Raw genomic sequence first — 14,453 nt, 5'->3', positions numbered from 1 at the left:
CCCTTCCCTCATTTGATTTCTGGTGTCACCACATATGTCACTACCATTTCCAAGTGGTGGACCTTCATGGAGTTACCGACATTGTTTCCCGCAGGTTGAAGACAGTCTGGGAGCAGAGGCCGGACCCTTGCTTTTGTACCACGTAAAGTTTTGTTGCCAGAGTGCTGCCAGTTGAAATCTATCGTGTCAGGTGCCTTGTGGCTATCCGCAGTAGAGGCCATCTTCTGGAACCAGGGTTCTTTTCTGGCTTCGTCACCAACAAGCCGATTTGACTCTGCCTGATTATAGTAACGAAGGCAGTCCAAAAGAATATGCACAGACTCACTGTACGTCACATTGAATCACAGCGCTGGCCACACAAAGCTGACCGCAGCCTCATTTCTTTAGACAAATGCATGCTTAAGGAAAAACCTCCTGCAAGAAAGCATCCAGGGCCACTTTATTTGCTATGCATGCTGCACCAGATTTAATTTTTAGTGAAAGAATATTTGTTTCTTTTTTTTTTTTTTTTTTTTTTTTTTTTAAGAGGCATCTACTCTGGGTAGCTACTGTCTCTAATAAACTAACCTTTTGGGTTCAGCAGTTACAGTGCCATGGTGAACACTTAGAGGCAGCTTATTTGATACCACAGAACATAAATGCAGACACAAATGGAGTATTGTGTGCAAATGAAACCCTATTTTAGGCTATTTTTCACACTGGTGATTAGAAGGAATCAAGTCACATACAACAGCACCCATACACGCTGGTGGAAAAATAGTCAGTTTTGATTACAAAGTGAGAGATGCAGCCCTAGACAGGAGCTACATGCTGATATACATGCTATCAGAATGATTTATGCAAATTATGCATATTATTCCCAAAGGAATTCCTCCTCAAACTGCCAGGATAAATTGCCGGAAATTAGCCATAAAATCTGTCGTGCTAGGAGCAAAAGGTGAAGGCCACTGGGAAAGCAAGGACATTCAGCTTCTGGAGCCTTCCAGGATGTGATGGTGGAGACAGAAATCTTTCTTTCCCTGAGCCTGAAAGGACTAGGTTTTGTTTTCCCTTGACCAATTAAAAGTGTCTTTCTCTCTTAAAATTACCAGACCAATAATGAATTGCTTTCATTCACTCTGACCATAACAAACACTATCATTTGGCAGCATAATGCATTGAAAAGAAAATAAATACAAAAATCCTCATAATGGTTACACAATTATCAAGTGAAATTATTTTTTCTAACATATAGATGCTTTCAGTGTTTTTTGCTTGCAACCTCCAAAATGTATGTAAATGTACAAAGCGTTTGCATCTTTGGGCTGCAATGTGATGCCTGAATAATGACTTTCCACCCAAACCTCATTGCTGCCTACACCCGACAGGATTTCTCAGCACCATCACTGAGAATCACATCGGGAGGCTCAGTGTCATGGCTCCCCACCCCAGCCCTGCAGGGCTATTTATTGCTTCCTCCTTGTCACTGCTTTATGTTTGGTTTGTGGGTGGTTTTTTTGTTTTTGTTTTTTCCATAGCCTACCCTACTAAATCTTTCGAGGTCCAGCAGCTGTAGCCATGTATAACTTCCAATCATCTCTCATATTTCTGACTCTTCTCTCCCCCCCCTCCCTCTTTTGTTTAATCGCAGAAAGTGCCTTAAACGAGAGTTTACGGATGTGCTCGTCCTCCATGAACATCCGCATCAGCCAGGAGGATTTTGTTCTCAAGCTTGAAGGGAATCAAGAAGTCAGTTTGAGGAAAGGAGACTGGATAGCCCTTTACCCACAGATTTTGCACATGGACCCTGAGGTCTATGAAGATCCTAAGGTAAACATTCAGCTGGTGCTAAGCTTCCTACTCCAGGCACATTGCAGCAGCCAAGCCTTTGGTGATCTGGGGGCTGGATGTTTTTTTGTTGTTTGTTTTGGTTTTTTTTTTTGCTGCTGCTCCTTCTTGTGGAACAAATCTTCCTACTTTCAGATGTATTTTCTAGGGCCCTGCAGGTCAAAGGATTCATGGCCTGAAGAGAGAAATATGGTGATGAGACTGACCGTGACTGCTTTCAAAGGAATTGACAATTCCACATTGACTTCCATAAACTTTAGGCTGAATGTGGGTTTTGTTTGGCAGTGGATCATTTGATACCCAAGGAGGGCTGAATAATAGGAGGTGGTTTAAATAGCAAATAATGTGGGCCATTTAGCTAAGTGCCCCCAAAGCATCATTGACTCTCTGAAGCCCTATAATAGCAGTGTCTTACTTGAGCCTTAGGCTTTTCCACCTCCCTTCATAGGGATTCACCCCTTCTTGATCAGTTAGTAGAATGTTGTGAACTTGAGACTGTAAAGCTGTTGCTCTGCAGTGAAGCTCGGAGCATAATTGTGTCATCTCCCTGTATTTTTTTCTGATGCTCGAGTTAATGAATATCAAAGACTCGAAATTAACCCACCCTTCTTCAGCCTTAATACACCTTCAGAAATTCACCACCTGAATGCAAATTGAATAGTCCTCCTCTGGGCTGAGTTGCTGCCCCAGATTGCTGTCTCCCTAGCCCCGGGTGCCATGGAGGAAGAGCGAGGGTGCAGGGGAAGGCTCTTGCATGCCTCCTCTGCCTGAAAGGTGAGAACTCCTACCTGATCCGTTCCTCATCCCCATTTTCTTAAGCAAATGACTGTCTCCCAGCTGTGCTGATTTCCATCCTTGGCATTTCAGCCAAAGAGGAACGGAACTAGATTTTTTTTAACGTGTTTCTAGAAAACCCACGTTACAGGCATTGCTCCCTTAAGGGAATTTAAGGATATGAGGGTGCAAAGAAAAAGATGAGATTCAAGTGCCTTGTTGGTGTAGGACAGCATCTCGCTGTGCAGGAACTCCACCAACCTCAGTGAGAGGAGGTGTGGAGTGTTGTCAGAGTTAGAGGGAGTAAATTATAGTCACCAGGATCAACACTGGAGCCCTGAATATGGAAATCATGTTCAGGAAGGCTCTGCTGGCTGTCTTCACCCAAAAAGTAAGACAAAGCCCACAGGGGGGAAAAAAAATTTTAAAATTATCTATATATTGGCAAATAGTCGATTAATATTTCTGTCCTTAAAAAGGAAGAACTAACAAACAAGTTTTTTCTCATTTTATTCTTAGCACTTTATTTTGGAGAACATTATTGATTTGTCAAAAGTCCATCTGTTTGTTTAGGTCCTAGACCAAAAGCATCAGTGTGGAAACTGATCCCCTCTCTTATCCAATAATTGTTGGAATATATTACCATATTTCCACTCCTTGAATATATCCGCTTAGTATCAGCTCTGCACAGCTTTCACAGTACAGCTTTAGTTCATATCTTTTATCTTTTTGATGGTGAATGAGCAATCCACACATTGCAGTACATGGATTTCAGCACATGGGTCCTCTCGAGAAGTGGGGAAATCACTGTTCTGTTTGGTTCTTAAAATATGCAGTGTGCTTTCAACAGCAACTACTGAGGATCAGATAGAGATGGAGAATGAATTTTTTGAAAGGTGCAGTCTTGAGCTTGTCATGTATTTAGGGAAAACTTTCCTGGGAAAACAGGCAGCTTGACAAGATAATTTTGTAGCAATGCTTTTCTCCTGGATCCATAAATTTCAGTTCAAGCTATCTTCTGCTTTGACACCATATTGTGTAAGTGTAAGTATATATTGTTGACCTCTTTCTCCACTCATCAAAGCCTAAATACATGAATCAGTTTTCTATAAAGTGGGTAAGGGAACCCCTAAAGCCTAAATCAGCTACCTATAGAGCTCAGTAAATTATCCCTGCAAACCCCATGGAGTGAAATATCAGGAAACCCCAACGGAAACCTTACATGGTGGCTTCCCAAAAAAAACCTAAATATGAGATGTGACAGAGAGAGACTTATATCAATCATAGGAGATTGCTCAGTTTTCATAATACTCATAGCAGGCCTTGCATAGAGAACTTCATTTCCCGTTCTTGCTCAGTGTCTTCACCTTTTCCTTGCCAACAACCACTCTCTCTCTTCCAGTGAGCCTTGTATGACTGAAAGTTCCTTTATTGACAAAAATTAGTCTTTATTTAGCCAGCAAATTAGCTTTTGAGGAAGCACTATCCAACCCAACAGGCTTCAGCAGCATGAGCCTGAGTTTGATGTCACTGTCTTTGGCCCCATTCCTGTTTCACACTTGTTTCTGCCTTTACAATTCCTTAGACACCAATTTATTTTCTGTTAAAAGCAATTACAACTCTCAGATGGCTTTTAAGGTGAAAAAGCATAAGGTTTGACTCAGTATGTTTGTGTGTTCAATACCATAGTTCTTAATTCCTTCAGACACCAGGAGTGCATCTTGTGGAAATGTTCTAACAAAATGAAGAGCTCTTGGTTGGGTTGGGTCTTTTTCTTAAGTTACTGCAGTTCATATTTAGCAGTGCTTTTTTTAGGCCAGCAGGATTTATATTTCAGGAAGTAAATCTTCTTATTGAAGAAAGAGGTGGTATTCTGGGCTTTCATTTGTTACTTCATTTCTTCGAATGGAGCAATAATGTAACAAGGGGGGAAAAAATGGCAAGCTTTCTTTGGCTGGGTTGTTCAAAGAGAATGAAAAGAATTACTTGACAGTGGAAATGCTCATATAATCACCTTTATCTTTGTGGATGTCACTGCCAGTTAGAGAAACAAGCTCCCATTTTTCAGCACCAAAGGTACATCCTCTCCAGTCTATCCTGTACTCATTCCCTTTCTCATAGACCACCTCCCCTGCCACTGTTTTTTCTTGACAGCAAGCCCTGCAGTGCATGGTTTTCAGAGCTTGTAATCTAATGGGTAGATCAGTATCAGTGTATTTTACATTGTGGTACATTTTTTTTTAATCAGTTGAGGTTGGTTTCTGTCTGACTGACTTGTTCCCAGCCAGCTCCAAATGGCTGCTGCTATAGCAGATGTATGCAAAGCAGGACAAATGCTAATGAGTGACCATAAGCAAGAAGTGTCTGTCATTTTTATTCAAAGCATGCAGGAGGATTTTGTAAGTGGTTAATTTGCCGTTGACTGAGTGAGGATGCCAGATCTCCTTCATTCAAAAACATGAGTTATCTCTAAACAGGGATCCTGCTACTGGAAAATAGTCGGAAAGATGTTCAATTTATGGAATGTAAGTTACAAGCACAACCTCAAGCCCTACTGGAAAGCACCCTCTTTATAATGGTCAGGCACTGGCAGTTGTCCTGCCTTACACACAGGTTACAGAGCAAAACATTTGAAGGTCAGATGTGGCAAATTAAGCAGCAGCCATGTCCAACTGAAGGGAAAATTGACTGCAAAGCATCAGATCTGGTTTTTGTATAATCTGCACCGCTGGGTGCAAAAGAAAGATGGATTTTGCTTTAGCTTGCAGGAACAAGATTGGTGCAAAGCATTAATTTATTCTTAGGCATTTGCAGAATTTGGCAGATTATCCTTATTCATGATGTATATACCACACTGAGCTCATATGATGCTTTAGAAGAAAATTGTCCTTATACTAAGGTTCATTGTCCCTGCTACAAAGCGGTCAAAATCTAATTGCAATCAATATAGGCCAGACCTCCAGTGGATGAAATGTAGAAATTGAAGGAGCTTGATGTAAAAGATCTATGCTAAGTAAGTGGATTTAAGGAGTGTTCTTTACAGGAAAGATAATGTGAGCTAATGAAACTTGAGGGAACCAACTAAAAAGGAGAAGCTGTCAACTCCTTGTCTTCCTCTTTATCTTATTTTTGGGGTTTCAGAAGCATGACTGTTGTGCAAACAAAGCAGCTCACGTAACTGCCTTGTTAGATATCACGCTTGCTCTCTCTTTTATTTTCAGGAGTATAAATTTGATCGATACATAGAGAATGGCAAGAAGAAAACCACATTCTACAAGGCAGGAAGAAAGCTGAAGTATTTCCTAATGCCCTTTGGCTCTGGGATCAGCATGTGTCCAGGGAGGTTCCTTGCAATGAATGAGATGAAGATGTTTCTTTTCTTACTGTTGGCTAATTTTGATGTAGAACTAGCAGAAAACAAAGCTGTCAGACTTGATAACAGTCGTATGGGCCTTGGTATCCTCCTGCCAGACGTTGATACTGCCTTTCGTTACAAGCTAAGGCCCTGAAGAAAGTGAACGGCTGCCTCTATGCCTTCTACTAATCCCCATGTTTGCTCTGTTTCATCACTCAGCTTTGTATGTTTGGAAGCATTTCTTTTCCCCTCTCTGCTTTACCTATTTGTTTCTAAGGAGAAAAGCCCTTAGGCTGGAGGTAGGTATCAGATGAGGGGACAGGAAACCTGAATTTGTCCTGCCTGAGTTGCAGCTGGTGAGGTGAGGTGACAAGAGTTTGGCCAAGTAAATAGCTGTGTCCCTAGAAGATGGACTCCCATAAATGAGTAGGATTTACAGGGAAGACAACATCAAGCTGAATCCAGGACATTTATATGAGAAATAATCTCATCAGTCCTCTGTCACAGAGGTTCCCACTTGTTAAATTGGAAGGTCCCATACATCCACCATCTGGAGGCATCTCTGCATCTGCTCATAGAAGCAAGAAAGGGGGAATTAATTCTAGAGGGTAAAATAGTTTTTAGTAGCTATTATTAAAACCTTGTGTTTACACTGTTCCCTTCGTGGTCTTTAGTGTCATAGCCCTTATTTGGGAGATGTGGTGGAAGCTGTATGGTGTGGTCATGGATGGTTTGCAAGAATGGCTTATTAGCAACACATTTCTGACTTCAATTTTATGTATTGAGGGTGAATGCTTCCCTTTCCTTTCTTTTTTTTTTCAATGCAAAGAAACCAAAATCTGTGGTTTTATCCTGTAGTCATTTAAAGTCAGAAGGAACATTCCTTTGATTTTAATAGGCTCTGGATCAAGCCTAAATTATGTATTCTGGCTTTTGAGCCAAAAAAGTATATTCTTTGTATGATCCTTTTTGAAATTATCATCTCAAAAATTGCCTTCTGCTTGTCTCACTGTTTTCCTGGTATGTTGCTAGTCCATGTGTTTATTTTGATCTTTTCATGTGTTTGTTTCCCCAGAAAGGTAAAAGAAGAAGAGGGCTTCAAGGGCAAATACAGTATCTAAAACTACTTTTTAATAGTGTTTAACTGAGCCTAGGTTATTCATATGCAAAACAGTGTGATCAGTGTTTGGAAACAGACATGTCCATCTGCAAACTGGAAAACAGGCTTTCCCCTGAGGCCAAAATTTGAGCAAGTGAAACCCTGGGCAGCCACTGAAATCACCTGTATACTGGCTGCCCAACGTGCTTTGCTGGGTGACCAGCTCTTTTTTCAAAAAGGAATTTCCTAGTGCACAGGATCAGAGATTTTTAGACCCTGTCTCTCTTCCCAGTCATCACTTCCCACCCTGATGAGGATTCTCATGGCTGTCCAGTCTCAGTTTGCCAAGATGATAATTGCAATGGGAGAGTAGCCATGTCTGTGGGCCTTGCCTTGTGTTCCCAAAAAACATCTCTCTTTGGGATGTGCCAGCATAAGTCTTTTAAAATCAGAAGTTTTACTCATCTCTAAAGCCCTTGATAGCCTGCAGATGGAAACTGCTACATACATAGTAAGGACTAGAATTATTGTTATTTGGGTAGAAGCCTATTTAGTTATTCATGTAAAGCACATACCCTAAATAAGCATCCGCATCGCTAGAAAGGCTTTCAGATATTAGCACAGCCATCATCCAAATCCTTTGAGGAGAAAATTGTGGTTTTGTAAGATATATTGAACAAACATTTTCTCTTCATATATAATACCAATAATGTCTACAGTGTTAGAGTACACTTACATTAAATGGGCTTTGCAGTTGATTAAAGGTTTTAACTTTGCTTCAACAGTTAATCAACAGCAAAAGCTGATTATTGCTTTGTGCCACAGAATAAAATTTGTTCTTATGGAGAGATTCTTGTACTCAAGTTACTTACTGCTGTAGTTACTCTGTAGGAGCTATTCTGTACTCAGCCATAGCTCACAATCCAGTTTGGACATTAGAGCCTGGTTTATTGTGAGAGAAAATGTTGATATCATTACACTGTTTACTGTATTCCATTATTGCTTAAATGTAAGCTGTAAAATGTCTCATGCCAGAGCTATGATAAATCTTTCTTTGGCATCCAACTTTGAAACAAACCTGAAGCAACTGAAAAAATAACAGTAAACAGTAGGTATTTGTTTTAAACAGAAGAATTTTTTTTTATAATTGTGTTCTATTTTTAGGATTTTGAATTTGAGTGTCACAGGCTGCTGCATAATTTGGTAGGACATAATAGGACTGTGCCAAAAGTACATGCAAATCATTAGTAATTTCAGATTAATTGCTGATCGGTTTATACAATATCTATTTTGGAATTAAATGAAGAGCTAGATTGTCTCCAAAATAGCAAATCAAAACTGCAGGGCAGGCTTCCATTAAAAAAAAAAAAAAAAAAAGAAGGGGTTAGAGTCTTTCCCAGGCACTGCAGGAAGCCTCCATGAAGTCACTTGGAGGCCTTGCACTGGGGCTGGAGAGCACTCTGTGCACCACACTAAAGGCCAGCATTTTGCTGGGGTAAGAGTTCATTGCTCTTTTTACTCAAGGACCAAAATAATCAAACACAAAGAAGATCTTGTCCAGCTTGTCATGGAGCTGAGTTCCTGGTAACTTATTCTTCTGGCAGATCAGTTTTGCTGGTAATCAGTGCATCACTGCCTTAGCATGCCCCAGCCTCACCCCCATATAAAGTCCTGAGAGCCAGAGCAGGACAGAAGAAAGGTTAAGCCCTTCTGGTTCACGTGCTTAGCAGCTGAGGAGGTGAATTATTAAGAGCTGGCAGTTGGTCTGACCAGGAGTGACTTGGTCTCCATGGAGCAGGGAGTAAAAGGCCCACGGTGTTGATACTCCTGGTCAAAAATCCGTATCAGCACAGTGGGATAAGTGTGCACTGTCCCTGGAGGTCCCAGCCACAATGTGCTGAGGAGGGTGGGTTTCATGATGTAGGGCATGATACCACTCTTGATCACAGAATCACAGAATCATTCTGGTTGGAAAAGACCTTTAAGATCATCAAATCCAACCATGGTAACCTCAATATACACAGTGCCTACTCGCCTTATCCCCTGACCTGGAGATGTGTGTGGGTGGTCCTAGAATTTCTCTGCTGTTTGTCTAGTGAAATGGTGCACTTATGGATCAGTTTGAGATGAGACTCAGATGTGCAGTATAAGCTTCTGGCTATAGGTTGTTGCTGCCTATGTCTATATTGATAATGTCTCCCACTATCAAAAAAATTCTAATAGACACCTTTTTTCTCATATAAGATAGGTTTGCTAAGTCAGTATGGCCCTTAGCAGCAGCCAAGAAGAGTGAATTCATCATCAGCTAATGTGAATGGTAAAATTGGGGGGTTAACTATTATTCTTATATTAATTTACAGATTGCATATTCTCCATTTTCATGCTGTCACTCAGTACTGCTGTAAGCTATTGTAAACTTTTAAAACTGTTAACATTACTTAAAAGACCACGATGGTCTGTGTGGACCTGTTTGAAAATCAGATTTTCACTTCTCTGCCAATATGTCCTAATGTGCTAACATAAAACTGTGTAAGAGCTGTCCTTTAGTTTATGCTTTTAAGCCAGTTGCATGTCACTATTTTTGGCTTTACTATTTTTATGAATAATTACTGAGCTGTGAATTTCTCTTGTAGAATTATAAATTATCTTTTATTTCAACATTACAGAACTTTCTGGTATTCAAAAGATTGTGAATTGCTTTTAATTGTGCAAACTGACATTTTGTATATAGATGAACAGTGGTTAGGTTCCACTTTAATAGTTAATATCCATCATTAAGGCTTTTAGATCTACTAAGTATGTTATGTATTTCTGAGCAAGAAAATTGAAACTTCATTATTTTAGTAATTTAACATCTTAAGTGAATTTTGTATTTCAAGGACACAATAAAAATGAATATGTCTATTTTAATATTGAACTACTGTCTATGGTATTTTTTTCCAGCTTTTATTTACAGTTTTTCACTATTGCTTTCATTTAAAAAATGTTTTTATCCAGCATACTGCATTTTTCTGCATTTCTGTTACTTGATCTTTAAAGATATTTCAGTTAGGGGAAAAAAAACAAAAAACAGAAAACCCACCCACCTTTAAACAAGCATTTGCATGAAGCAGCTCCTTTGAATCAAGGAAATTATCAAGTCTATTTTACTCTTCATCAAACATAAACCAATTCTTACCAGATAAGGAAAAAAAAAAGTGGTATTTCTGACATTCTTAGGACTTTATTAAAAATTAGTATAAAGACCTGTAATCCATTAACGATTCCCAAATACAGTTCCTAGGCTTTTCCTTTTTCAAACTCCTGTATAGTACAAGAGGTACTACCTAGTACAGAATATCCTGTCCTCTCAGTTCATTCATTTTAAAATGGAAAATGAATGAAATTGTTAAAATATACAGCACTGCACCAGCAGAGCACAACTGGGCTTTTCTGCATATCACTGCAGATACTGACTTCAACAAGCAGGTATTTAATACAAAAGTTGTACCCTAAAGACATCAGTGTTTCTGTATTCCTTCATGCAGAAACGCTTGTCAGGAGTGTCTGCAAGGGCTATTTAAGATACACCCTAGAGAAGACAGACCTGCAGCATGTTTCTGGGTTTGATAAATGTTTTTGCAAATGCTTGAACTTCAGATTATATTACAAGTTGCTGAAGTTTATAAATGAGAAGTGGCGTTGTTTGAGATTTCTTGAAGGGCACGTTTCTGAGTGAGCTTTCCACAGTGGTCCAAAAGGTATCTTGGGATGGGGGAATTGATAAGACATCCTAAGACTGTATTTTCTCTAATATTTGGTTTGATGAAACTAGGTGCTTTCTTGATGTTACTTACATTTCACTGTATTTTTAAATTATTTGAGACATCAATTTAAACATGAAGTATAATTTATAATTTATGCAATGAAGTATTTTTCTGCTTGTTACTGAGGTGGTCATATGCACCCTGACTAGTCATGTCCCCATATCTACAACATAGTAGAAAAATTCTCTCAATACAAACCCCCCCTTAAAACTATCCTTAAGAAAGTATTGTGATCCTTAAATTATTGGCTCTGTTTCTAAATAGTATGAGAAATGGTTGCTGCATATATAGAAGTATATAAAAATAGTAGTGGGATCTTCATCCTCTTATAAACCAGTACTGCAGCTATGTAGCCTGTTCTACGCATAAGACTTGCCTGAGATCTCAGGTACTGAGACATTATGTGACTACATAATTTGTAATAGCAGAAATGTGCTTATCTTCGAATCTATTTTCACCAAAATAAATAATCAAAAGAAGTCAGTTTCGGCTGTACGTGCTAGGAGCCTCGCGGGATCCTATTTTGCAAGATTTTCTTAAACCTATTTTGACAGTGACGTGTTGGTTTGTTTTTTTATTTGGATTTTTTTTCCCCAAACAGCAGCTATGAGTACAGCAAAGTTAAAGTCTTGGTTCTGGCTACAGGGAGAGTAAAAGACAGTAAGTAAACACCCCGTGATGACTTCACAGTCACTTCTTCCCCATCAGCTCATCTTTCCAGCTACCTCTTTCTTCCAAATAATTTAGTCGCTAACCTCCTACAGGCAGGTCTTTCCCTGTCTAATTTCCATCTTGCGAGCCTGTGAATCCGCTATGTCCTCAACGTGTTTTTCAGTTGCCTTCTACAAACAGAAATCTTTGCAGCAGCTTCTTGCGAAACCGGCACCGCAGGTACCTGCAGCTGAGGGAAGCGCCGCGCCGCTAATGCTGTGAACCTGGAAAGTGGATGGGCATTAGTTGAGCTCGGGATCTCTAAAGGGATCGAAGCACAGGGGCATACGGCCCCTATGGGATTTCACCACTCCGGGATGCCTCCTCGGTGTGCCCCCGGCCCACTTCGGCGGCGGGGGGAGCCGCCCGACCCGCCCGCCGCCTCCCTGCGCACTCCCCGCCGCCCTCCCGGCGCGCCCTATTCCCCCGACCCCCTACAAAAATCAAGCAGAAAGGGATAGGGAGGGGCTTTAGAAGAGTCTCCTGCCGCCCCGTCTTTGAAGCAACCCCTGCTTCCAGGGATGCTGGAGTGGGAAAAAGGGGCAGGACCCCCCGAGAATGTTCCTAGGGAACAGGTCTGGGTGTTAGGTGAGTTTGGAGGGCTTCGGCTGGTAGAGAGGTTTACCCTGGAAAGGCGATTGTTTGCACCTGATCCTCAATTATGAGGACTTAAAAACAGTATTAGAAGGGCAATCTGTTCTGCAACTTCTCGGAAGAAATAATTGTTGATTTAGATAAGCACTGATCCCTTCAGTGTTTGATGAAGACGTTAATTTATGGCTGTCTAGCAGTTTATGGTTGTCATTAGATTTTCAGCTTTGTCTCTGTTCAAAATGTATCTTTCTTTTTCTTTTAATCCGAGACAATTATGTAAGAGAATGGTTATGTTTGATCTAAAATGCATCGTTTTCCTATAGCATTTCAAATTATTCACAGATCATCGTTCTTATATGTGCATATATGAATTTAAAAACACAGCAGTAAAGTGCTTGAAACAGACCATAAATTTGCTTCATATTTTATTGCACGTCTCTGAATCAGGTTGAGAGGACAAGGGCAACTAGGGGCTTGGGGAAGGATTTAACCCTTCCGGAGGCTGGAGAACCAGCCAAACCAGAGCAAGTCCGCCTCCGGAGCGCCTCGGGGGTGGGGGAAGCTGGGTGACACTGAGCTGATGAGTGACCACGAGGAAATGGGGCTGGCTGCAGCTCTTTGCTCATTTAGCAGATGTCTCTTCCGCGGATGGACGGCTGCTGGGAGCCCCGGAGTCAGGCTCGGGGCTCGGGCCGGGGCAGCTTGGCTGCTTTCCGCTCCCTGCAGCAGCTCCTGCCCGGCCCAGGATGGCATAAGGGTCGCCTGCAGGAGCAACTTAACCCCTGCGGCTCCTGCCTCAGCAAATCGCAACACTCCGTAGAGACATTAGACATAAGCATTAAGCCTCCGCGGGGCTCCGCTGGCGGAAGAGCCCCCCAAGAGGGACCCTTGCCCCGCCGAGGAATAGCAACCCGACTCGGTGGGAGCGGAGGCCGAGGCAGGCGCGAAGCCCACCGCGACTTCCCCAAAGTTTTGTCCCGCTCCAACAAGGAGCTGTTCCGCCATCTGATTAAAGCATCAGGGTCCCTTCGGCCTTTCGGCAGGGGGTGCAATCTGAGTTACAAATGGTCCTGGGAGAGAGTCGCGGGAGTCCTGCCTCGTTTATTTTACCCCCTAAGAACTCCCCTCTGCCATCACCACTACCAAAAAAAAAAAAAAAAAAAAAAAAAAAAAAAAGTATTAATTGCTGTAAAGTTTCCGAGCACGTGGATAATTTACTTTGACTGCTGCGTTTTAATTAAAAGCAAACTTATTTATGTTTCTGATGTTTATATCACGCAGTTTAATTACATTTAGAGGCAGCGTCGCACTTTTTTCCCCCCCTTCCACCCTAAATCACATTTTCATTAAAGGTTTTAATAAGAAAACTCACTTGACCACTATTCATTATCTAGTCCCCTCCATGCACACAAGTTCACTTACCCATTCATTTATTCACTTACTCATTCCAGCAGATCCGCTGCAACTGCTGCTAGCAGGGATGTGAACACTCATAATTATTTGTCAAAGTCTGGAAAGTGTATTATCCCTTCTTCTAGTGGTAATTAGTTACCATAGCATCTAATACGTAAATGTGCCCAGAGCACACCATTAACAGTTAAGCGGAGGATTCAATTTAACACATGATTATATCTTTCATAAGTCATTACATTAGGAAAGCCAATGTCACTCATGCTGGGACAATTTCAGGCTCAGGGCCGGGATAAGGGGACGGGGGACGGGGAAAGGAAGCCGAGCTGAGTGGTGCGGACGGAGGGAGCCTTCGGAGGAGGCTGGGGGAGATCCCGATGCAGTGGGGCTGTTGGAAACGGGGGAAAAGCTCTTTTGAAGAGGGACATGTTCATTTCTGGTTAAGTGATCTATCAAGCGTTAAGAAAGGCGGGGGAGCCTCTCTCCTCCCCCCACCCCCGACACACACGGCTCTCGCATTGGCAAAGACCTGCCAAGGGACTGGCCCAGCGGCTTCGTGGTAGTTCCCAGCGAGGCTGCTCGGTGCCCAGGGACGGGAGCGAGAGGCCGGGACTGACAGCACTTCTGATGGGCAGAGACCGCTCTCCCCCCATTCAAAGGAAGCGAGGAGGGAACAAGAGATCCCCAAATCGGGCGGCGGCTATAGCCAGAAGGGAAAAGCGCTTTCATTCCGCGGTCCCGTCCCTCCAAAGCATAACAGTGAGAGGTGAATGCAGAAGCCGCCCGATGTGCCATAGACAGTAGCGGCCACCCTGGCTCCTCCGAGCCAGCGGGGAGCAGCCCCGGCCCGGTCCTCACATGCCACCCCCTCACCGGC

The 14,453-nt window shown here is 42.0% G+C and overlaps 1 protein-coding gene across 2 annotated transcripts in view; it reads left to right on the top strand.

Moving 5' to 3' along the window:
* LOC103527051 (cytochrome P450 7B1) overlaps nt 1-8,784 on the top strand; it is a 122,741-nt gene extending 113,957 nt beyond the window's left edge. Inside the window, exons 5-6 of one of the 2 annotated variants that reach the window (XM_030444431.1) lie at nt 1,631-1,809; nt 5,823-8,784. In XM_030444431.1, the coding sequence (XP_030300291.1) occupies nt 1,631-1,809; nt 5,823-6,110 (467 nt within the window). In that variant the 3' untranslated portion in view covers nt 6,111-8,784. The remainder of the gene's footprint in view (nt 1-1,630; nt 1,810-5,822) is intronic. The other variant, XM_030444429.1, reaches the window with a different exon arrangement.
* Nucleotides 8,785-14,453: the final 5,669 nt, after the last annotated feature.

The sequence above is a fragment of the Calypte anna genome, chromosome 2, assembly GCF_003957555.1.
Source record: "Calypte anna isolate BGI_N300 chromosome 2, bCalAnn1_v1.p, whole genome shotgun sequence".
NCBI classification, from domain to species: domain Eukaryota; kingdom Metazoa; phylum Chordata; class Aves; order Apodiformes; family Trochilidae; genus Calypte; species Calypte anna.
Note: the sequence above shows the minus strand (reverse complement) of the source record. Positions and strands in the feature narration are given on the sequence as shown.